The 22,729-nt window shown below is 40.5% G+C and overlaps 4 protein-coding genes across 8 annotated transcripts; 2 read left to right on the top strand and 2 right to left on the bottom strand.

Annotated features, from left to right (window-relative positions):
• Positions 1-3,040: 3,040 nt before the first annotated feature.
• On the top strand, positions 3,041-8,942 carry bbof1a (basal body orientation factor 1a). Its single transcript, XM_079370669.1, has 11 exons — positions 3,041-3,227; positions 3,334-3,586; positions 3,676-3,741; positions 5,189-5,332; positions 5,425-5,505; positions 5,599-5,669; positions 6,277-6,421; positions 6,943-7,436; positions 7,618-7,722; positions 8,470-8,538; positions 8,727-8,942. Exons 1-11 carry the CDS (start codon positions 3,184-3,186, stop codon positions 8,824-8,826), a joined length of 1,572 nt encoding a protein of 523 aa, XP_079226795.1. The 5' UTR covers positions 3,041-3,183; the 3' UTR covers positions 8,827-8,942.
• Positions 8,943-9,129: 187 nt separating this feature from the next.
• On the bottom strand, positions 9,130-15,725 carry aldh6a1 (aldehyde dehydrogenase 6 family, member A1). The gene is made up of 12 exons (XM_079370668.1): positions 15,570-15,725; positions 14,973-15,014; positions 14,800-14,874; positions 14,120-14,281; positions 13,949-14,027; positions 13,361-13,663; positions 12,033-12,154; positions 11,527-11,716; positions 10,853-11,034; positions 10,582-10,761; positions 9,614-9,712; positions 9,130-9,514 (listed from the first exon to the last, which is right to left on the bottom strand). The coding sequence occupies exons 1-12, from the start codon at positions 15,606-15,608 to the stop codon at positions 9,410-9,412; spliced, it is 1,578 nt and encodes a 525-aa protein (XP_079226794.1). The 5' UTR covers positions 15,609-15,725; the 3' UTR covers positions 9,130-9,409.
• A 205-nt stretch (positions 15,726-15,930) lies between these two features.
• gstz1 (glutathione S-transferase zeta 1) lies at positions 15,931-17,881 on the top strand. 4 transcript variants are annotated; one of them, XM_079370671.1, is made up of 10 exons: positions 15,931-16,009; positions 16,100-16,165; positions 16,493-16,544; positions 16,629-16,696; positions 16,842-16,922; positions 17,020-17,145; positions 17,214-17,289; positions 17,386-17,438; positions 17,514-17,563; positions 17,697-17,881. In XM_079370671.1, the coding sequence occupies exons 1-10, from the start codon at positions 15,965-15,967 to the stop codon at positions 17,821-17,823; spliced, it is 744 nt and encodes a 247-aa protein (XP_079226797.1). In that variant the 5' UTR covers positions 15,931-15,964; the 3' UTR covers positions 17,824-17,881. The 4 variants fall into 4 exon arrangements, with proteins under 4 accessions (XP_079226797.1, XP_079226798.1, XP_079226799.1 ...); XM_079370672.1 differs by having other exon boundaries at positions 15,936-16,013; XM_079370673.1 differs by lacking the exon at positions 16,100-16,165 and having other exon boundaries at positions 15,950-16,009.
• Positions 17,882-17,912: 31 nt separating this feature from the next.
• LOC306841038 (uncharacterized protein) lies at positions 17,913-21,969 on the bottom strand. 2 transcript variants are annotated; one of them, XM_079370666.1, is made up of 14 exons: positions 21,765-21,969; positions 21,527-21,691; positions 21,348-21,453; positions 21,033-21,158; positions 20,824-20,937; positions 20,507-20,608; positions 20,155-20,332; positions 19,950-20,078; positions 19,663-19,850; positions 19,361-19,557; positions 19,170-19,261; positions 19,031-19,085; positions 18,695-18,792; positions 17,913-18,538 (listed from the first exon to the last, which is right to left on the bottom strand). In XM_079370666.1, exons 1-14 carry the CDS (start codon positions 21,824-21,826, stop codon positions 18,315-18,317), a joined length of 1,836 nt encoding a protein of 611 aa, XP_079226792.1. In that variant the 5' UTR covers positions 21,827-21,969; the 3' UTR covers positions 17,913-18,314. The 2 variants fall into 2 exon arrangements, with proteins under 2 accessions (XP_079226792.1, XP_079226793.1); XM_079370667.1 differs by having other exon boundaries at positions 21,033-21,155.
• Positions 21,970-22,729: the final 760 nt, after the last annotated feature.

The following is a 22,729-nucleotide window of genomic DNA, read 5'->3' as shown; positions in this document are numbered from 1 at the left end:
TCCCACTCATCCCTGTGTTAGCCGCAGCATTTCCAATTGAAAAATGTTTGAGCAGCATGGTACGTTTCCCCAGAAAATGCATGAAAAGCATGAGTGGCTTTTTCTCAGTTTTAGGTGGGCGGTTGGCACAGATGCCATGCTCACTGTATGTTTCATCATGTAATGTTTCTGGATTTGGGGAAGGATGCAGATGAAGGATATCCCACAGTTAGGGGCAGGTTAGGTACAGCAACTCAGAGACCTTGCGTGAACTGAGATTTGTACTTTGCTGTGATATTTTTCACCCACTTTGTATCAACAGAAAATAGGGACAGATCTAAAACAGCAGGTGCTGGTAGTCTAGCAATAGAGGCATTCCTGGAAGACTGACCGAGCAAAGACCCCAATTTAACATGTACTTAAATTTGAGCCTGTTTCACCTCATGCAGCAGGCAGCAGATGCAGAAACCAAGCCATCCGTTGGCCAGCCCAGTCAAGAGGGTAAGGGGAGGGCAGAGGTCCTGCAGATGGGCACGAGAAAGTGCGGGAAGTCCATTGAGAGGACAATGTGGGGAGGGTGGGGCTTGGCACCAGTGTTCACCCATCATGCCATTCCACTCCCAGGACACTCAACTGTGCAAAGCACTGTTCCAACACTGTAATTTGGACTAAAAATATTGGACTTTCTTTCCTCCTTCCTTTTTTCTAAATACTGTGGCTACTTTTTTCAAATCCTGCGGTTAACCAGAATGGTCGTTCGCCCCTATCAAAGCGTACATGTGCAGGACCTCTCACTGACTTGTGCCTTCAGATGCCTTGGTTACTGCTTAACAGTGTGATAAGGTGAGTGCTCAGCCCTGATTAAAAATGTCCTAAAAGATCAGATCATATATGAGAAGTCATGTTTTGTCTGGTAGGGGGTTTTACTTTTGAAATCATTCTTGTCTGTTTTCTGATTATTTTAAGTTCAATGACTTATATCTAGGTTTACCCAATTCATGTAATTAAAGCACTTTTTGTTCATTTGTTTAATATTTATTATATTTTGATGTCTTATTTTCACCAACAGTCTAATGTTTTATGTGCCCAATGTTCTGTTTTTAACTCTTTAAAGCACTTTGAAATATGTATGAATGATGCTTCATTAAATTACTTAATTGCATTGCCCTCTGACAGTAAATGTTAATTTAAAAAAATCACATGGTTAATTAAGAAAATATATAAGAAATGAATGAAGCAAAAATACCCCTTTAAACTAACTGTAACGCATGTTTCAGTTTTAAAGACACAGTCTACTATGTTAAATGTAGTACGAAGTCAGATATACAACAGGGGTTTATTCACTTTAGAATTGAATTCAAAATAAATCTTATGGTAAGTCTGCAAGCTGCAAAATCATGTCATGTAAAACATGCTTGGCTGAAACATTGTATTTGAAGTTCTGCTCTACAGCATGACACAGCACACTGTCAACACAATGTTTTAAAGAGAGGTACTTTTGGTATTTTGTTTCAAGTTAACTGAAACCGTAAAGCATGAGAAGGGACCCCAGCTTTGTAATCTACACTGTGCAATATATCATTAATATGCTGCAATGTGGGCCTCAGGAATGTCATGTTTGTGGGTGTCCTACCCCAGAAAGTCTATTGAAGAGACCCAAACCTTGTCATTACAATTCCAATGATAATGACAGCTTTGAAAAGCTAAGGGTTATTTCAGTTTTCTCCTTTCACTGTCATAGTAATTACCTTTAAATTTAGTCTTCAAACTCTGTTCATGATGGCAGAGCAGAGAGCGACCCTATATGTTTCAGTTAACATAGCTACACCCAACACTTTTGCAATATCTCCTTTGTTGTTTGAGGAATAATCTGCACTGGACACACTCCTGCAGAAAACTAAACAAGATAAGGAGGAGAATTCAGTGGTTTTGAGCCTGAATTATGACCTATACTAACTCTACATTGTCTCTTTTTGATAAACTCCTTCGAAGATGTAAGCCAAAGAACATTTTTATTGACCTTAGTGGTTTTCCCTTAACTCCTGCAAACAACGACTGTGGGGATGGCAAGCAGTTACACATGGTTCTTTTCAGGACAACACAGACAATACTGTTGACAGGAGCCAAATGTTTTTCATGTCATCATGTGGGAGGAGATCATGTGCAACAGATCCTGTTTGATAGAGCCCAGCATGAGAGGACTATAATTACAAGACAAGTGACAAATACAGCCAATCAGTCAGTCCAGATTCTGTTGAACAGAACACACATGTATAGCAATTTGTCATAAACAGTGATTGGTTGATGATTGATTAAACTTGTGTTTATACAAGAGATACCCACAATTACTACTGTACAGATGTAATTATGTAAAAACTTGACATTCAAAACAAAGTACAATGCAAAAGGCCCAACCTTATCAGCAAGTTAATTATTGAAACAAATTTGATAATGTTTCTTGCCAACATTATTATGAAGGTAGTTGGTTTTCTGCGTTTATTTGACTAAAAATAAAAGAAAATTGACAGACAGCATCAAAAACTTTAATCATTGTTACTGTATTATTATATATAGTTCTATTTCAGAAATGCAATCAATCAATCAATCAATCAATCAATCTATCTATCTATCTATCTATCTATCTATCTATCTATCTATCTATCTATCTATCTATCTATCTATCTATCTATCTATCTATCTATCTATCCATCCATCCATCCATCCATCCATCCATCCATCCATCCATCCATCCATCCATCCATCCATCCATCCGTCCATCCATCGAAAAAATTGGTTATAGCTTTTCTCGACATCACTTGAAGACTTTAAATGTTTGATGAACTCAGAGACCAGTTCCTCTCATTTTGAAAGTCCTTTGTTTTCCATTTGTTTCTTAAGGTAGCCTATTTTCAGTTCAACAGTTCAGGCAATGCCATTTTGTCATGCGTTGCCTCGTAATAAAAGTTAAAATAGTTTTGTGTAGGTTCCTATATATCACATATTTATTGTCCTATGAAAAACGAACGGTCACGTTGCATGGAAATTTGACCTTCTCTTTTGTGACAGCGTATCCATAGCAACAACACCACACAACATTCAATGAGCCGAGCTTAAAACCCGCTGGTGTAACACCGCACAACTTCTTCTCCTTGGTGGAGCACAATGTTGTTTTGTGTTACAATTTAGCCTGAAAAAGTACCAGTCATGACGAAGAAGAAAGTGGCCAAAGTAAAGAGGGTCAAGGCCGGGTAAGTGCGTAGCCTATAGGCTTGTTGTTTGCGTTGGAAAAACATTTAATTTGAACATTAAATTTTTCACAGGCTGTGATAAAACGTATTATTATTTTTTTGTCAGGAAAGGAAAAAAAGAAGCTAAACAGGAGTCAAAAGCGGACAAAGAGTCAGATGTGGAGAAGGCCAGGGCCAACGCTGCCCTCTGGGAGCTGAGGTTGCAGGTCACCGACCAGTCGCTCGTGCAGTACCGCGAGGCTTGCCGCAAGTTGGCATGCGCAAATGAAGAGCTCACTAACCAACTGTACCGCGCGGAGAAGGACACACTAGACATGACTGGGTTTCTGAAGAGACAAGATAGTGCCAAAGAGGAGAGGGTATGGAGAGTTACAACAAGTTTGTTTGAAGTACTTAATAAACACAGTCTGTGCTGAACCAGTTCAATTAAGTGTCTCTATTCTGACAGATTCATATGCTGCAGAAGAGCCTCAGAAGCCAAGAGTTACTCGCCCGTGAAGAGCAAAACAAACTGGTGAGTTCATTTAAAAACACAGCCACAAGAAAAGAAATGCAACTTTCATCCAGGACATAAAACATGGTTCATACACTATGGCCAGGCTGTGATTTATTATGCAAAAACTCAAACCTGTAGCAAAAATGTGCTGCGCTGTGTCTTAGCAGCTGTCTTGTGTGTAATTATGTTGACATTTATTATGCAAGAAAACAACAAGCAAACAAAGCGACCATAAAACAAAAAACAAAAAAAAAGCAACCCTCACATTCCGAGTTACATGGTTTAATGTTATTTTAATCTATGTTGGTGGCCACAGAAGAAATGCCCCTCATTTGGAAGTGCTTGGCCGGGAAAAGTCACACTGATGGTCTTGATGTGTTAACCATACTTCACATGTCACACAGACTCTTGCTTTAAAATACCAGTTGAAGTTACATAACTCTACACACACCAAAAGGGGCTTATTTTGACTCCTTTCATCCTCACTGACCTCTGCTCTCCATTGTTGAGATCAAGCTATCAAACTGACATGACAAAATTCAAGTGGCTTTACTGGACAAAATAAAAGGTATAAAAACCTCTGCTTCTTTTTCTAGCAGCTGTTTTCCATCTTCCAGCTCTTACTTCATGCTGGTAAAATGGAGTCCAATAAGAGGAGGAAAATAGAGGCATGGTCTGGACAAACTTGAAACATCTCTATTTTAGACAACTCTTGAACATGTCCAGTTACGGAGAAAAAAGCAAACAGTTTTGTGGCTGACTCAAGATGTGACTTCAAGACGTTCTCATTCTCATTTAAATGCTCATTCTAAAAATTAAATTAGCTAATGGAAAAAGCTCCATTAAAACACTGAATGCCCTGGTTTTTCTCAAAAGAAAGACATGATGAAATCCTGATGAAAATGTCAAGAAACTCAGTCAAATCATTACTCAACACATGTTTTCCAGAGTGCAGTTTCTGCACAGCTTAAGGAAAAAGCCATTTTCACACACTATTTTTGATAAATTTCAAAAAGCTTTTTGTGAGATCACACAGATTAAAAAAAATATGGCTAATTGGTCCATCGATGTAGACAGAGTTATGTGAAGAATAACGATTAGGCCTTAAGTTGTAATCAGCTGGTCGATAACCTCTCATTTAGTCGTCATGTATATGTTTGTGGGTGCTTGTTTTGCCAGTCTCTCATGACTTTGGTCATTTTGTCACATTTTTCCTTTGACTGGCTTCTCCACAGTAGCATCTTGAGGTATTTAGCCTGACTGATCTGTGTTTAAGTTGGTTTTGCAGAAGATCATGGCCCGTGTGAACTTTGGTATAAAAATCCCCAACTTATACAAGCTGCTCTTATGGGAACTTTGCAGCATCCATATAGATGGGTGGAGGAATTCAAACACTTATGTCATCTATTAAATATGTAAAATGTTTTTCATTCTATGCATCTAAATATACGTTTGGTTTCAACAGGCGGAAGATTACACCCTTCAAATCAATGCCATGAAGGAACTGTTCAGAAAGAAGTCCAGTGATTTTGACCTGATTGAGGATGGGATGAGGAAAATTAAGGAGTTTAAGAAGACAAAATTCCAGATGGAGCAGGAGCTCAGTGATGTGAGGGGAAAAAACACAATACAAAAGGGTTCCTATGAGAAAGTGGTTGTTTTTGTCAGCCTTCCAATGTTCTTCCTTCTTTTTCTTTGTAGATCAGAGAGAACATGGATTCAACTGAAAAGGAGTACAGGGAAAACTTGAACAGAATGGAATGCAAATTCTTAAAAGAAAAGGTCATTTCAATGCCTAAAGAATCACCTAAAAAGTAGTTAGTGGTTGATATTGTCCCTGTGCAACATAAAGTGAGTTTTAAAATGTGTTTACAGGCCGAGTTGGAGAGTAAAGCTGAGAAAAGGATAGCTGAAGTAGTGAAGGAGGCCCACAATCAAGCCATTGCGTGAGCGTGTTTCACTGTCTCTTTTTTAATCTTATTTGACTCTTCAGTCTTTAAACTCCACTTGGATGTGCTCAGAACATGAAAAGAAAATCAATAACTCACGTTTCTTTCTTTTCTTTTTGTATAACTTCACACACACACACACACACACACACACACACACACACCCACACACACCCACACACACACAACAGTCACATCTTCATCGGCCCAAGAAGAGTGGGTAATGTATGCGTGGAAAGCCAGTTTATTACCTTTGAGGCCATACGTTGTACATTTCTTCTGGGTTTATTTTTGCAGCTCATAAAACTTTACAGTTTGAATTTGGTGATCATGCAGGTGTAGTCATGGCATCAGTAGTTTATTGAATTCTAAACCCACTCAGCTTGTCTTTAAATTCCAAGTGCTCTGGCCAAGGTAATTAAATTTTCTCTGTGTTAACCAAGAAACTTTAGATCTACATAATCTATACTAAATCGCCTTACATTTAAAACCTTTAACCTGTTGATTGATGGAAAACCTCTGCTAACAGAAAGCATTTTGTTCTTCTTGTATGACTCTCTGTAGGTTTGAATAATAACTTCTGTTTGTTTTGTGAACTATTTAGGCAGTTGGACGACTCCTTGCGGTCTGTGTTCAGGGAGAACATCCGTCTGAATGAATCGCTGAAATATCACATAAAGGAAGCAGAGGAGCTTGAGAAAGTGACAAATTCATTGGCAAATAAAAATGCATCCCTGGAACTGGACAAGGTGTGTTTGAAACATCAGACAGCCGTCTTACTGTGAGGCACCGGGATAGCTTGGATAGACACCATTCATCTGTACTTTCAATCACTTCACTTATGGAGCACTTGTCAGATCTGCTTAGAATATATTTCAGGTGGATTTTCCCCTTGTGTTGTTTATTTGTGCTGACCCTGTGTATTTTGCTTGTGGCCTTACTCCCCTCCACCTCCTGTCTACTACCGAGCCTCTCAGTGGTCAGTGGTTGTGGTGAGTTTCCACTGGTGGATAGGTTCAAATTTAGCGGTTTCTTCTACACAGGTTTCTGGCACCGACTCTTCAAGACAAATAAATATTGGGCACATTAATCTTACCTGTGATGATGACAGTAAATACAGAGAGTAAATCCACCTTGGCCGCTCACTCAGCAGCACAGCATACAAACCATTATCTGTTCCAACTCTACATTGACATGAATTTAAAATATTTTCCAATGTAAGCTAAATGTATTCCGTTTTAACACTTTGCTCTTCTGTTAACTTATGCAGAGCACATATGAGTTGATCATAAAGAAGAATGCAGCTCAGATGGAGGCCCAGAAAAAAGAGCTATCTCACCTAAAGGCCAAGGTAGAGTCACTGGAGAAGGCCCTAGAGGTAAAAGTGGAGGAATCACAGCAAGAGATTGAGAAGGAGAAAGAGAAAACCCTAGTTCTGACCCAGGCCAGCCAGGTAGATTTTGTGAAGCTGCAAAAAGTGCTGACTATGCGAGAAGGGGAGTTGCGGCACATCAAGAAGCTAGCAAGCACCATTGTCGAACAGCGTACAGAGCTGGAGCAGTTCTTCCACGAGGCCTTGGCCCAAGTGAAGCAGGAGATCATGACCAGCAGGCGGCAGTACAAAAAGGAGGCACTGCAGGCTTATCGCTGGAGGCTGAAAGAAGCTACAGCCGGAAAGCTTCAGTTCCCACCCATCCGCACCTTTCATCAAATCCCCCACAGCACCAACTCTGTGCATTCAGACATGGAGGCAGCTTCACAGTGGTAGGACCACTTCCCATCATTTCCATGACTTCTCCACTAGTTTGTCTGTTTTTAATTCCTCATATTTATCAGAGCTGAGAAACCTTCAGAGGTCCTTAAACCTAACAACATGTGGTTCATCTTAGCGCAGACTATGTGTGGAAAAAACAGCACAGGTAATCTTCCTTTTTTTTTTTTACAGGACTCATCAGCCAGGCAGTGAAGTTGAAATCTCAGATCTCACATGGGAGCAGAAGGAGCACATTCTCAGACTTCTCTTTGCTAAGATGAATGGACAGACTGTAAGGTAATACAACTTCCAGTCTACTATCTGGTGTTTGTTTTAGCAAAGATCTTGCAGGTTGCTTTTCATTTAAAATATTCCTGTACTGTGCACTTGTAATCCCTGAAAATAAGCAGAAAATCTGAATGTTTGAACCTTTTAAGAACAAGCTAGGTGACCCAAGCAGTGGTTCATATGAATCCTCCCTCTTTTTAATGTTTTAAACAGGCATTTTCTTAGAAGAGGATACCATAAAACATCACATAGTCTTCAACCAATTTTCTTTTCCATCCAGCTGCTTAAAGAGAACGAAGAAAGAGTCTGGGCACAATAGTAAAAATAGGCCCAGCCACAAAGTCGTGTGCTTGGAAACAGACATATGGTCACGTAGATTTGCTTCAGCCGATTGGCCCCTCTTCACGTGCACTAGCTGTTTATTTTTTTCTTTGAACACTTGTGGTCAAAGAGCAGCTGGTAACATGATTTTCAGAAAGGAGTGTGCAGGGGATCTGGATGTATGGCGGTATGGCAGGCAGCAATGTATATTCATGTTTTCAGTGGTCTGGCACCTAGTCCTGCAGAATAACACAGAACATTTGGTGACTCCAGGGAGTCCGTTAACGACATTGAAGTCCATGTGACCTGACCTAGGTTGACTCCCTCTCTCCAAGACAGGCTGCAGGCCTCAGTGAATAGACACCAATGTGCTAAAACATGGCTTTGCACTTCGAGGTTCTCAGTTTAACTGCAACTCTGCATTTTCTGTGATAGGAAAGTTGACCAACATCTGGCTTTGTCTGCCTCCTCTGAGAAGAGCCTCATTGACAGCCATACTGCCGGGTAAGAAACTGGGAATGTAGGAGAATAGGAGTTACACCTAATCTTTGCAATTAAGAGGCCTGTGTAGATTTATTGGTCCCACATTCCATGTTTAGCTTAGAAAGCATCGGCTGTGTGAACACAAGTGCCAGCATGTGATTTATTAGACAGCTGCATTTTAATGTTGCATAATGATGACTGTCTTTCAGAATTAAAGAGTCGTCGTCTCGAGCAACCTTCATCACAGATGCGCCTGAACCCGCTCTCCCCCCAAACCCAAAAAGCCTACCGGATATACACACCACATGACCTCTGATTGGCCTCTGTAGAGCACATTGAAGCGCTTCTCACAGTGTGTCAATCATGTGTCCTGTTGGGCACACAAATGTTTGTTTGTGTTATAAATATCTTACCGTGCATGTTTATACAGTTTACTTATTCAGTTTCAAATATGATCTGTTTGAATCTATTTCGAGAAACCGTTTCCTCAAGAAAAAACTGCTTTCTCCCCACAAAGATCTGGTACCAAATTATGCACCAGAGAATATACAAAATCTGTAAACAATCAGTGAATGCTGGGTCAGTGGAATACCATGTAGTGTATTCATAGTATCCATTATTTATGAAGTTTATACACACTACGCTGTGTAACACAAGAGTTTAAATACGGGTGTTGTATTGGAGATGATGGCATTGATAACAAAAAAAACATTGCCTCAGCTGTACAGATCTTTGTATAGTTGTTCGTCACAGTGGTTGTATTTAGAAAGTACCTTTACATAAAAATCTAACATCAAGTATTTAAAAACTTTCAAAATATTCACATTCGACGTATTAGTATGTTTTACACATGTCTGTCTAATTAGACTTCACAAATGCACTTGTGGAGTATTTAGCGTCCCATAGTTGGCATGGTAACTGCAGGAGTTTTTAAGGTGGCGTCTTCTGCCTTCCACTGCGAGGTTACCGTTTTGATCTGTGTGTAGAAATTGATACCCTGGAGAGAAAACAAAAACATGTCTGTCAAAACCCAACACTGCCACATATACCTGAGCCTTACACCTGGAACGTTAAGATGCTTCTGTTGGGGTCCTACTTGTTTTCCATAGAAGTTCATATCCCCTCTGAAGGATCCTCTTGATCCAGTGAAAGAGAACATGGGCAATGGAACTGGGATGGGCACATTGACTCCCACCTGCAGAAACAAGTATTTGTCCTTTAATTACACATAATTTTGAGCTGTGTAAAATAATTCGCCCCCAGATGTTGAAGTGATATAATGAGTGGGATGTGGCAGATGAGTGAAGTGGTATATCTGTGTTCTTTAAAAATCAAGCTTACAAGATGGCACTTAACAAAGTTAAACCTGGTTTATAACAAAGCAAAGCAAGCTCTCATTGAAGGGAAGAGAAAAATAAAATAAAAACATTATGTTATGAAAGCAGTTGAGGCTTGGCATGGTTGGTTTTAAATGTTTGAAACAGCGAGAATAGGTTTGGAACACTAAGGCCTTTTGGCGAAGGTGCAGGGAGGAAAAAAAAGGAAAAGTAGATGTTTGTTGCGTCGAGGTTTGGAGAGGAGTACAGCACATGGCCTACACAACATTCCCCGACATGTGAACAGCAAACACAGGGCATAACTTGGGATCCAAAGGCAAACAAACAGGGTAAAGGCAGTCCCATGTTTATGCTAAAATAATGAACAGGACCCTAGGAATCCCTTTTTGAGTTTAATTTAAGATTTCCCTCCTCGAGAACTACCCGGAAAATGTTTCTATGTACCTCTGTTTTCAGGTTAAACTCATATTTGTTGTTTCTATTTGTAGTCTTCGTTGGTGGGTAAGTGGATGGAAAAGGGGTTTCTGAAGGTGTTTATTTTAGGTTTGGGGCAAACAAATCTATACCTGACATGGAAAATAATTGTTTATTTTTAATGTGGGAATGTTTTACAAGCAGAGAAGTGATGACCCTCTAGCTTGAGATGCTATATAGACATGACAGACTGATGTGAATGCCTCCTTTCTCTCAAAACTGAGGAACACATTTGGAGGCTGCAGCCACTCACCTGGCCCACGTCCACCTCGTGAGTGTATTTGCGTGCAGTGGCACCATTTGTGGTGAAGATGGCTGTTCCGTTGCCATAGACGTTCTTGTTGATCATACTGATGGCATCATCCAGAGTTTCTGCCTCAAGGACGACCAACACGGGACCAAAGATCTCTTCAGTGTAGCACTTCATGTCAGGCTGCGGAGCACAAAAAAATCAACACTTTTACTGGTACGTTTTAAAAAGGTACTCAGAGGTAAAAACACCAAAAGATTTTAAAACCACGTACTGTGACTTTGCTGATGATAGTGGGACCCACAAAGTTGCCGTTTTCATAACCCTTGACGTTAACACTTCTGCCATCCAGGAGCAGCTGGGCTCCCTCGTCCAAACCACTTTGGATCAGACTGCACACTCTCTCCTTGGCCTGCGGAGAAATCAGGGGCCCCACGTCTGCTCCAGGTTGGTCTCCTAGCAGGGCCCCAAAAACAACCAGCTATAAGGTTACATAGCATGGCATTCGCATGATGTGAGCACATTACGGGCATTGACATACAAATGTGTCTTTTGCCACAAACACGCAAAAGCCAGGATGAGGGGCACCGTCAACCACGCCCTCAAAAATGGATACTTGGGTTTCCTGTGTATGACACAAATTAGAGTGGCATCATGGCAAACAGGGAAAATCCTTCTCAATCTTACTCCACATCATTCTTTTTCTGAAAAGGTTTTGATGCTCTGAACCGCTGTTTAGGTCTGAGCCGCAGATCTGGCCACAAATTTGCAGCATGGCTGACTCAACAGGCCGTCTCTCCCAGCTGACTCCAACACAAAGTTACAACAGCGCGAGGCGAGAGGTGTGGTTAGAGCAGCGTGGGTGGCCACAGAGATGACTAAACTGAAGGCCCTCGGGGAAGAGAGGCTCACGAGAGAGGTGAAGGGTGGAGGGACGGGGCGCGGTACCTGCGTTCACTCGTAGGGCCTTGGCTCGCTCCACCAGGTCCGGCAGCCAGTTCCGAGCCTCGCCCACCAGGACGGCTGTGGACAGGGCCATGCAACGCTGTCCTGCTGCTCCAAATGCTGCACCCACAAGCTGGTTCAAAGTGTTCTCCTTGTTTGCATCAGGCATCACCACACCATGGTTCTTGGCTCCCTACGGTTTATAAGAAGTGGTTAGCCTTCTGCCGTTTGATCTCAATATCAGAGAAACATAAAATCAGCCTCCACATTTCACAAATGTAATCCGTATGTGATTGATGGACACATAAAATAGCAGGAACATCTTTTATTCCCAACTTGGCTTATAGACAATGTTGCACAGCTGAAGTCTCTGTATTGCACTCTCTCACTTCTGTTCAACTGGCAGAAAGGAGAACCATGACCTTAAACAAGAGTCTGTTGGCCAATGCTGCCACCTTGTGTCCATTTACGCATGGTCATATTATTTTGCATTATCATTTTATACTCACCATGTTTGACTGGACCCTCTTGCCGTTTTTAGATCCCCTCTCGTAAATGTACTCCCCAGCTTGATTTGAGCCGACAAAGCTAATGGCCTTGATGGACGGATGGTCACAGATAAAGTTCACAGCTGTGGAGGAAAGGTATCCAAAAATTCAATTCATAAATAAAACAACATCTCAAATATAATTTCACCAAACCCAGTAGATAAAAAACAATATTCTAAATACTGCTTTGCACTCAATTGTACACAGCTAATGTTATACTGAAAAAATTGATACACATTGTGGAATTATGGAAAAAGTCTAACGGATACTACTTAGTTGTAAAGTAAAAATAGTTAATGTTTAAACAATTAGATGAGCTTGGTATTCATTACCAAGCAAAATTCAATGAGCTCAAACTACCTTTTAAAATTAATGATTAGCAGCTTTACTTATATATTCATAAACCGGTCTAAATCTGTCTTTATTATCTGATTGTATTATTATGAAATGTATTTTGTGGCAAAAAGCATCATTTACCTTTTCGTTTTACTGCAAATAACATACTGTACGTCCAACATAATCTAATCCACAGACATCTGTCATAGAATACAATCTGATTGAGGGGTTACATTTTCCTCGTAATGTGTCTGAGGCTTTAAGTGTTGCAGTCAAGGCCAACCTAAACAAGACGAGAGTGCTCAGAGACCGAGACAAGACATTTAGGGATGTAGACCGAGTGAAGGCCAAGACTAGGTCAGGGAGAGACCGAGACAAGACATTCATTTCAATGAAAAATCATCATCTTGTGTAGCAGGTGTGTCATTCACTTAACACAGAGAAAGTTGCGGATGTAACCAGGGAAAGAAAAGTAATTATGAATGGATGGAAGTTATTTGTTCTTTTAGAAATCAGCGTTTTACTTCTAATTACAGTAGTGACGTGTAAAATAGTCTATCAGTGGAGGTCTTGACTGGTTTTGATTTTAAATCAAGAGTCCTGTAAGACTGTGACAAGACCTGAGGATAAATGCTTCCAATTCTGAGATAAGACCTTCAAGAAGTGGTCTCGAGACTGGTTTTGAGACAAAGACCAATTTAGAGTACTAAAACATTAGAGGCTTTCTTAAGATTCCTACTAAGGCCAAATTTCATCATGTACGGGGGGAAAATCTTCATGTTGTCTCTCAGAAATATCTTTGTGAATATGGCTTTTATATCTGCCATTTTTTATATTGTTTTATGGAATTATTCTGTGGTTCTACAACACAAATGTTTCAGACAATGTTTTCAAAACCACAAAATAGAGAACAGAAACATGTCAATCACTGGCTAACAAACAACAACTCTAACCATCGTGTTGGCCGTGGATGATGTTAAGTGTCCCGTCTGGGGCACCAGCGTCCTGAAGCATCTTGGCCAGCAGCATGGCGCAGGATGGCACCCGCTCTGAAGGCTTCAGCAGGTAGGTGTTGCCAGAAACCAAACCCATGGGGAACATCCACAGAGGGATCATAGCAGGAAAGTTGAAGGGAGCGATGCCAGCGCAAACCCCAAGGGGCAGGCGGTAGGTGTAGGTGTCCATGTCCTTTGTGATGGAGGGCAGTGTTTCACCGAGCATCAGAGAGGTGATGCTACAGGCATGCTCTACAACCTCTGCAAAGAGAAGAAAGAAGATGTTGGAGAGTAACATCATGTGATGGTGACAGAAGTTAAACTGTAACCATCTCCAGTCATGGTTCTCTTTTTTCTAAATATAAGGGAAAGTTGACAACTCGCAGCAATGATTTAAAGGGCACACATGAAGCTAGGATAACTCATTAACTTTCCCCTTTTACCAAAAGTCAAAGCCTACATAACATGCAAAGGTTGTCTTATGTTGCCCTCAGTAAAGCCCCCCCTCTGTGTGTGTGTGCACACGTGTTTGTGACATAAACTTACGCAATCCTCTGAACACATCACCCTCTGCATCTGCCAGGGTCTTGCCCTGCTCCACTGTGATGGACTTTGCAAGTTCTTTCTGAAACAAAAGACAACCCCTCTCATGTCATTCCTTTGTTTTCTGCTTCATGTTTTCAGATACACTTTACACTTTCTGAACCTTTGACTTACAATGTTGTCTTTGATAAGCTGCTGATAGCGCAGAAAGACCTGCTGTCGGGACAAGATGGAAGTCTCTGACCAGGAGTGAAAGGCTCTGGAGCAGGACTCCACAGCAGCTAACATCTCCTCCTGGGTGGCTTTGGGTACACGGGAGATCACTTCGTTGGTAGCCTACAGAGGAGGAGGCCATAAATACATTTTCATTACTAGGCTTAAGATGAATTTGTTCTAATCACTTGTTTTAGTTCATTAAAAATGTGAGTCCTTGCTGATAATTAACTGACATGACTTTTGATAAATCTGAAGGTCAGAGATGATCAGGTACCACTAAGAGCAAATCCATCAGGTTCAAGTGATTTCTAATAAGTAGTCATAATGATTTTGGTAAAATATATTTGCATGTATATGTACTGTGAAAGATATCGTCTATGAGCTTATGAAACAAATACAAACTAAACATATGCCTTTCCACTACAAGTGAAATTATGTTTTAAACTATATAGGCACACAAAATAAAAACATGTAACACAAAACAGGTTAAACACCTGATCAATGTTAAGAGCCATCCAAACAACAGTGAGCCTCATGATACCCTCCAGTTATATAAGGTTTATCTATGCCAACTACATGCTTGGATGCAGCTACGAAAGGTGTGCCATTTCTCAATCCACGCCTTGTGGAATACTTACAGGATTGTGAATGTCCAGCCATTCTGTCGTCTTCGATTCAACAAACTTCCCATCAATAAACAGCTTGATTGTAGACTGAGAGGAGAGATGCATGTAGTGATGTTAATTACCCATGCATGACATTTGATGTCGCTTGTAACAGCAGAATGACAGTAGGTATACATTGTTCTTACCACTGAGGAGGAGTAGCACATGCGGCCAGCTCTCAGTGGGACCTAAGAAAGACACACAAGTCAAAAATCAATTGCAAAAAATCCAAAAACTGTAACTGTTAAGTTGGTTTTCATATACCCTCAAACACTTAATTAAAGATTCCTGTTGATCCAGTTTCAGCCTGATGGCAAACCGGATTAATGAACAACTACATAGAGTGGCCTTATGACGAGGCCTGAAGGGGACAAAGTCAAGAAGAATGCATGTAGTCCAGCCAACAGGGGCAGAGTGACAAGTAGTTAAAGAGGTCAAGTTTTTTAAGTAACAGTACATTAAACACACAGATAGCTCAATGCATGCCCCTTGCTTTAATAATATATATTTTTTTAAAGTTCTTATGAGGTGATGCCATATGAAAAGTCTGCAGGTGACAGCCAATCATCAAAAGTTACCTGAAGAAACAGGATTCATTTGTGTGAGTAATAAGTGTGTAAAAGAACAAGGATACTGAATCCTGCAGCCCATTAGTCATGGCACTTTGTAAACAATGTGAGCTGTCAAATCTGCATAAGTCACCTGCAGTTGACCAGAGTTTGAAATACATTGTTATAACATACCTTTGCCTTCAGTACGGTTCGTAATGCTGTGGTTGCCATGGTGTAAAGGTTATTGCGCGCAGGTTGACTTGATATGGCCAACTCTGCAGGTCGGTAGCGAGAAGAAGACAGCCTTCAGATTTCTTCCTAATAAAGTTGTATTACATGTAGGCAGGGCTAAAGGAAATCCGAGACTTGCTATTCGCTCCTTGTTCGCACTCCCATCAATAACAAAGCCTGATTGGTGCATTCTAGCCAATCGGGATTTATCTGTCGATAGAGATCAATCAGGATTCTATCCAATCACTGTTGACATTTGAGCTAATCCCGCCTTAGAGTTAAAAATCGCTCAATCATTGGTTAAAAGGTAAAATCAGTGTTGCGTAACCCGGAGCTGAACTGAAGGCAGTCAATGAATGTTTTTCTGTCAGGACTCAGAAGTGATCTCCCAGCCAAGCGATGTTTGTATGACATTAAATACTTATCATAGAAGACAGGAAGTGACACTTTGCACTACAATGTGCAACATCTAATCGATGACATTTTTACAGACAGCTCAAAAAAACCCTGACATCGCAGCCACAACAATGCGTCTGTCATTAGCCCGTCTGTCCAAGGTGAAGTAACAACATTGTTGGTTTTGTGCAAAGTGTACTGTGTGCACTTGGTCTCTAATGTGAACCATATGGAGCGCAGTTGTTGCTTAGTCATGGACCAAAGATTAAGTAGGAGGGATTTTAGGGACACACGCTATTGGTTGCTGGAGGATGGAGGCTGTAAAATTGAAAAATATCTGCTTTCAATAGTGTAGCTGAAGGTAACGGTACAACCAAAAAGCTATGGCGACCCAAACCAAGGTGAACTAGAAGACAGAAAATAAATCTGCGTGGGGAAAATGTGTTTTATTTTGGACTAAATGCTTTTGGTTTTGTTTTTCTTTGTAGCCTGTTCTTCATGGGTACTTCAGAAGTTCCTGCTCCTGGAGGGTTCGTATTGGTAAGTTTTGCCTCAGCATTTGTCTGCTTGGTTGTTAAAGCATTTTGATGCCAGCAAAAGTTACAGTTACTTTTTGTGCAACAGCTTTTGCTCTCAAAGGTATTGAATATGACCAGGTCCCAGTCAATCTAATCAAAGATGGTGGTCAGCAGGTACAGTATAGATTCTTCTACTGTGTATTAATGATTGTGCATGAAAACACGATATTTTTTTTCTACAATTCAGATCAGCTATTATGTTCATTACAAACTTTAAATAATCCCAAACTAATCTAATAAAAAAAAAAAACTGTTCAAGCGCACACAAGACTTCCAGACATTGAACCCTATGCAACAAGTGCCTGCAGTTGAAATCGATGGCATCGTCCTTTCTCAGTCAGTAAGTCCCCTAAACTCTTCACCCATGTAAGTTTTACAAATCCTTCACATTTTGGGTAACCACTTGGAATTTAATATATGGCTTCCTGCTCTCAAAGCTGGCTGTGATTCAGTACCTCGATGAGACCAGGCCAGGGGCTCGGCTTCTCCCAACAGACCCAAAGAGGCGTGCACATGTGTGGATGATAAGTGATCTCATCGCCTCAGGGATTCAACCTCTGCAGGTAAGAGCCATACAAAAACAAACTCTGCTTGTGTTACTTAACAATACTAATAAACCTATGCGTTTCAGAATTTGTACGTCATTCAGAAAATAGGAGCAGAAAAGGTACCATGGTCTCAGCACTTCATTGACCGTGGCTTTCAAGGTAGGTGGAAGCGCATCCACTTACTACCTCGTCCAGTGTTCCTTCTTCTCCAGACTTCCCTTACAATATTGTTCATGTGCACTCTCTCTCTTCCAGCTCTTGAGCCGCTTCTGAAGCAAACAGCAGGGAAATATTGCGTGGGAGATGAGGTAAGAGCCTGACCATGGAATAATGTGGTAACACAGTTTGATATACAACAAAAGCATCGGTCTTATCTGTTTTAGATATCCATGGCAGACATCTGTCTGGTTCCACAAGTTTACAATGCTGAGAGGTAAGTGATCAGAAAAAAAAAAAATGACTTCATTATAAACATTCATGTTTTCTTAACCTGGAGTCAACATGTTTACCTGCTTACCTTTTAAGACCATCTACAGAAAAGAATGACCACTCTTTACTCTGTGCAGATTCAAAGTGGACATGGAGCAGTACCCCACAATCAAAAGGTTAAATCAAACCTTACTTGAGATTGATGCCTTCAAAGTAAGCCACCCGTCTAACCAACCAGACACACCTGCTGACCTGCGTCTGTAGAACTCAGTTTCAAATAACACAATCATTTGTTAAATAAAATTCTTTGGAAAAAATAAAATGAAGTGTTGTTACTTTGAACTACAAGGAAACTGAGTTAAAAACATTTATTAGCATTTTCCTTTCCATTTCACCCAGTCCAGCACTTTGTTTTAATACAGGACAGGACAGGTTAAGGTCATAACCTAATGTGTAAAACATCAGATTTGTTATGCAAATCACAAAACCTCTCATTTCACTACACACAGCATGAGATCTCTGATGGTTATTTAAAAATAGACTCCTAAAAAGAAGCTGCTGTATATTCAAGATAAAGGGGAAAGAATAAATCACAAAAACATGTAAAAAATAACAAACCACATAAAAATAACGGTAAGGAATTAGATATAAACATTGAGAAATTCTAATATGTCACATCATCAGGACAGTTTACAGCACCTGCACTGTTGGAGTACTAAAACCCATTATGCTGTTTGGATTTTAAAAAATCTCTTCTAACCCAATAGCTCCACTGTGCACTTCACTGTGTCATTGTAGAAGACGCCAGAGCAATCTGATCCTCCAAACACAAGCAAACTGCACCCAATAATGTCATTTCTGGCCTGTTCATGCTTCTCAGTCTTTTTGAGGATGGAGTATCCCAAATTGATCATACTGTGTCCTGCGCGAGGCTTGAAGCAGAGCAGAGGAGACGCCACTGAGCTCCACATGTTTGTGTCTGAAAGGGAGAAAAATCACAGAACAGTTTGTGACATTATGGAAACCAGCGTGTCTGTAATGGTCCTAAAAAAACCTTTTCAGATAGTGAGACCTCAACAAGTCACACTGATTTAGTTTTATAAAATACAGTACATTGAACAAATTACAAACTCACCAGTGTTAAAAATATGAACATCCTTTAGCGCTCCGATTGCACTGCAGCCTCCGCTGATGAGTATCCTGTTGTCTGACACTGGCACAGCTGCATGAAACCTATCCATACAGTCAAGAACACTTCTCACATGAATGTCATAAAGCCAATTTCTACAGAATAGTAAAGAATCTGACTTCTACTATTTACTGTAAAGATAAAAAGAGGGTTCAGATAAATGTTGGGTTTAAAATCAGGAAATTCAAATGCAGTTCATTTCATCCAAGATGCCAAACCCCAAAGACCAGATGGCTACATCTGATGACATTTCTCAAGGTTGATCAGTAGATGGGTACTCACCCTCGAGGCAGCGGTGGCATGTTTCTGCACTTCACAGCTGTGTACTCCATATATCCTTCCCTCATTAAGAAAATAAATAATCATTTAAAAGCTGGACTCAAAATTGTTGCCGAGTGCAGCGATGGAATGCTCCTCTTACCCAGATCTAGCACATGGAGATCATTCAGGTAGGTGGCCGTCTTACGTCCACCAAATATCATCAATTTATGTGACATCAGAGTGGCTGAATGTCTATGTAACACAAACATAAACTTGAGGTTAATGTTTTGAGGAGGGTAGTATTTGGATGGAAGTTAACTCAATGTAGGGGATTTTGAAAAGGAGGCTTACCCAAACCGAGGCAGAGGTCTGTCCCCCTCCACAATGGGCTGGTACCAGAGTTCAAACTCTGGGTTGAAGATGTACAGAGCATTACTGCAGTGTTTATCTGCTGAGGAATAGCTCGGCTTAACTCCACCGAAGACAAAAAGCTCTTTCTTATAAAAGGCTGCGGAGTGATAAGCCAAATTAGGAATGTTCCCTTTTGCCTAAAAGGGAGTAAATCCATAAAGAAAGCAGAAAGAGCATTTAAAAAAGGTCTAGTGGAGCGTTTGATAAAAGGAAAACTTTGAAGAAAAAAAAAAAAAACCTACAGTGACAAGCTTCCACTTCCAGGACTGAGTATTCAGGACATAGAGCTCGCTGTAGCACTGACCTTCCCTCAGGCCCCCGTAAACAAAAACTGATTTAGAGTCTGGGTCATAGGTGGCAGAGTGTCCTTGAGAACATGGGGGTACTGGTCCAGACGAGAAGGAGTTCATGGGGAACCAAAAGTCATTTTCTGTTAAAAAAAAAAAAAAAGTCACAAAGGACACTAAATGTTGAAAGACAAACAATGATGTTCTTTGTGAAAGCACAAATACAATCATATCATACTGACCCAACTCGAGCTTCCACAGGGAGTCCTTGCAGTAGTTTTGTTCTGCTGTCTCTCCTCCGATGAGGATGGCGGTGTCAAGGTCACTCAGACACATCGTGTGGCTCCAGCGCTCCGATGGACATGCTGCAACTAAACATGATCACTGTCAAAACACATTGTGTGGATTCAGATAAGAGTGTGGTGGTCCTAAAAGCCTGTTTCTGACCTTCTCTGTTCTCACTCTTTATCTGCACCGTCACTTCCTCTAGACTGTTCATCCTGGACATCCTTATTTTCTTAGGGGTGGAAGCTTGGTCAAAGTCCTCAACGAGGCTGTCCATGTCCTCTGAACTCCATGTCAGCTGCCCTCTCTTACTGATTACTGTACGTTTTGGTGTCTTCTCCTGATGGGCAAGGAAAGGCAGCACATTTAAAAAGCAGGTTTCAAACCACAGAGGCTGTTTAAAGTGCTTTGTATTGGCAAAGAAACAGAAGATGTTTAAATGAAGATAAAAACAAAATAATGACTGATATAAACTACAATGATCAATTAAAATACAGTTATTTGCTTGGCTTACTGTTGGCCAAACTGGCTGGCTGAAAATGCTTGAGTCAGTTTTGTGTCCTTGGATCCCTGCATAAGAAATACTTTCACCCAGGTGCGACAAATCAGCATTGATCTGCAAGGCAGGAAAACATTGAAATGTTGCAAAAAATATATACATCTTAAACCTATTTGAACCATACATTTAAAGAATGACATTGATTACTAAAAACCTATATGTAGTCAAATTAAACAAGTTAAATGCAGCTACTGTTCTGATAGAAGTAAAGTAATAATAACCTGTACGTAATAGAAAACTCTTGTGCAGTTAGTCTTTGGCATGACTCTTACCACAGGCCAAACGTGAGGTTTCTTTCCCATAGTTAAAATGCTGGTGTCAATTTTGTTTACTTGGATGTCTGCATATGAAGCACTTTCACCCAAGTGTGACACATCAGCAGTTGTCTGCAACACATGACAGTATTGACATTTTGCACACAAAAGGAAAACATAAAATCAAAACTATTGCTTTTTTTTTTTTTTTTTTTTACACATCTCACCGTTTCGTTTGCAATGCTTTGATGTAACGTTGAAGAGAGATCAGTGGCATTGTGCTTGTCTGGGAACAGACATTTCCTCTGAACCAGAGGAGTGCTGCTGAAGACACTGGGTTTATCCTGTGCCTTCTCAAATGACAATGTCATAGAGTCAGACAGTACAGAGGAAATGTAAAATATTAATCAAGATTGAATGTGTCCTCAAAATTTGTAGTTATGGAGTTCCATATCAGGAACGTATGTTTGGTTTCCTTATGCTAGATATTATCAGGTAACTGTTCAAGGCTATCATTTCACATAAAACTAAAACCATACTACCTCTCCACACACTGTGAGCACAATCTTTCCATATACTCCTCTCCTGCCTCGCTCTGCTGCCACCAAGACGATGTCAGAGCTCCACTCCCCCTCCCAGGTCAGACACCTGAGTTCAAAAAGGTCCCCTTTACTCATTTGGCTTGGTGCGTTTTTGCAGAAAGTGGTGTAGGCCTACATACCTCGCTTGAGACGTCAGGGTCCCAATTTTCTGTACTTCAGCACTGACCACAACCTCTACAGAGATTGTTGTCTCTTCATATTTCCATTCTCCAAGACCAAAGACCACTAGCTGTTTGGGAAGAGGCAGAGGCACGTGGACCTGGAAACACCTTCGGTTGGATTTGCTGCAAATTGAATGTCTACATGGTTAATATGCTGTTTCAGGCTACATACCGGTATTTTTTTTAAAAGGCCTACCTAATAAACTGACGGGGAGCATCACGCAGGGAGTACAGCACATAAAAATGTTGCTTCCCCATGTTGTTTCAAAGTCTTTTCATCAAGAAACGTAAACTTAAAAGCCCGAGCAGCACTTTGGCGTGACCTGAAGCTCAGTTGATCGCATCTGATTGGCTGACATGAGCGCGAGGACGCTGAGAGCAGGCGCACCTGGAAACCCCGACTTTAAATTATGCTTAAAGAAACTAATAATACAGCTGTTGCGTTAAACTACAAAGTTGTTTAAGATACGAGCTGTCATACAGCTTCATTGTAATAATGACTTGCAGTATGTCTCAAAGCGTATATTTGTCTCACTTTTGTTGGCTGTTTTATTTGATTAAAGGATTTATCCAGCTGTGTAGAAAATAAAAGATGCGCTAATAAGACAGGCTGTTTTAACTTGTCTATACAGTAAGACTACTATGTTAATTAACTGCGTCCTCTACCAACTAAGCAGAGTGTTAAGTTGACATTTTATTCATTGTTGATGGTGTACAATACAAAAAGTATGGATCTCTCTATATCTTATATACAACGTTTTGATTTATTAACATCCCATTAAAGTCCAACTCTAATGGGATGTCAATAAAAAGATTGTTTTTTCAAGAAATCAAGTAAAAAGGTGAGTCATACCATACCATTGCATTCTAACTGGTCTGACAGGAGAAAAGGCTAAAAATAAAACTTGGTTTCATCAGATGCTCTGTAAGTATTACATCAAACCCCTAATGCCACAATTTAATGGAAACACAGGGGAGCGTCCTCTCAAGCACGCTCTAATCCTGGATCTTGCTGTGACATTGGTATGAAACGATATGGTCTCAGGTGGAATGGGTGGATTTGGTAGGCTAGAGACAAAACACAAAACTGACTTGATGACTTCTCTTATTTGTCTTCTTGTTACATTTACCTGCTATTCACTTTCAAAGTATTGTATATTC

This window comes from Symphodus melops (assembly GCF_947650265.1).
Source record: "Symphodus melops genome assembly, chromosome: 19".
Classification (NCBI taxonomy): domain Eukaryota; kingdom Metazoa; phylum Chordata; class Actinopteri; order Labriformes; family Labridae; genus Symphodus; species Symphodus melops.
Note: the sequence above shows the minus strand (reverse complement) of the source record. Positions and strands in the feature narration are given on the sequence as shown.